The sequence below is a fragment of the Nanorana parkeri genome, unplaced genomic scaffold, assembly GCF_000935625.1.
Source record: "Nanorana parkeri isolate BGI_ZX_2015 unplaced genomic scaffold, ASM93562v1 scaffold8097, whole genome shotgun sequence".
Classification (NCBI taxonomy): Eukaryota; Metazoa; Chordata; class Amphibia; order Anura; family Dicroglossidae; genus Nanorana; species Nanorana parkeri.
The window spans coordinates 1-1,160 of NW_017314175.1; the positions used below are offsets into that span (position 1 = coordinate 1).

General features: G+C 56.3%; 1 protein-coding gene across 1 annotated transcript; it reads left to right on the plus strand.

Moving 5' to 3' along the window:
* Positions 1-8: 8 nt before the first annotated feature.
* Positions 9-684, plus strand: LOC108804250 (beta-1-syntrophin-like). The gene has a single exon (XM_018575994.1). It carries the CDS (start codon positions 181-183, stop codon positions 682-684), a length of 504 nt encoding a protein of 167 aa, XP_018431496.1. The 5' UTR covers positions 9-180.
* Positions 685-1,160: the final 476 nt, after the last annotated feature.

Sequence of the window (1,160 nt, forward strand, 5' to 3'; positions counted from 1 at the left end):
AGATTATGATGCATTATTTGTTCTGCTTTGTTTGCTCAGCTCTTCTCGGGTTTCCCAAGCTTCGCTCCACCCAGCCCGGGGATCAGCGCGCAGAAAGCGATTAGTTGGCACTAAAACTATTTCCCAGTTGTGTCAACTTCCCCGAGCAAAGTCCCGGGCTGTGCGGGCGATGGTGCCGGCATGGCTGTAGAAGGTCGGGCGCTCCGGAGCGGCGGGCTGGAGGTTCTGGTTCGGGATCGCTGGTACAAAGTTGGCAGCAACTTGTGCGAGGAGTGCCTGGTGCTGAGCAGCGAGGACCGGGGGGCTGACATCAGCACCAATGGCATCACCAACGGATCGTTCCGGAGCCCCTCGGAGCCCGGCAGCCCCAAGGAGGTCCGGACTGCCATCACCGACCTGCCAGATCAGGTGCCGGAGGCCATCGCCAACAAGAAGAGGGCGGTGAGGGTGGTGAAGCACGAGCTGGGGGGTCTGGGCATCAGCATCAAGGGGGGCAAGGAGAACAAGATGCCCATCCTGATCAGCAAGATCTTCAAGGGGCTGGCGGCCGATCAGACCCAATCCCTGTATGTGGGGGATGCCATCCTGTCTGTCAATGCGGTGGATCTGAGGGATGCCACCCACGATGAGGCTGTGCAAGCGCTGAAGAAGGCAGGCAAGGAGGTGACACTTGAGGGTGAGTGAGGCTGTGTGCCACAGGGGTGTGTGTGTGTGTGGGGAGGGGGGTTCCTGCCAGGGCAATGCCAAAGTTTTATTCTGAGTGCTGCCTGCGGGCAACCTGTGCCATATTCCATATGTTGCCTGTGGACAACTTGTGCCATGGCAAAGGGTAAATCTTATTCCATATTTTGCCTGTGGACAAACTGTGCCATGGCAAAGTCATATTCATTATGCTGCCTGCGGGCAACCTGTGCCATGGCATTGGCAAAGTCATATTCTTTATGCTGCCTGTGGACAACCTGTGCCATGCCAAAGGGCAAATCTCATTCCATATGCTGACTGCGGGCAACCTGTACCGTGGCCAATGGCAAAGTCTTATTCCATATGCTGCCTGTGGGCAACCTGTGCCATAGCAAAGTCTTATTCCATATGCCGCCTATGGGCAACCTGTGCCATGGCAAAGTCTTATTTTGTATGCTGCCTGTGGGCAACCTGTGCCA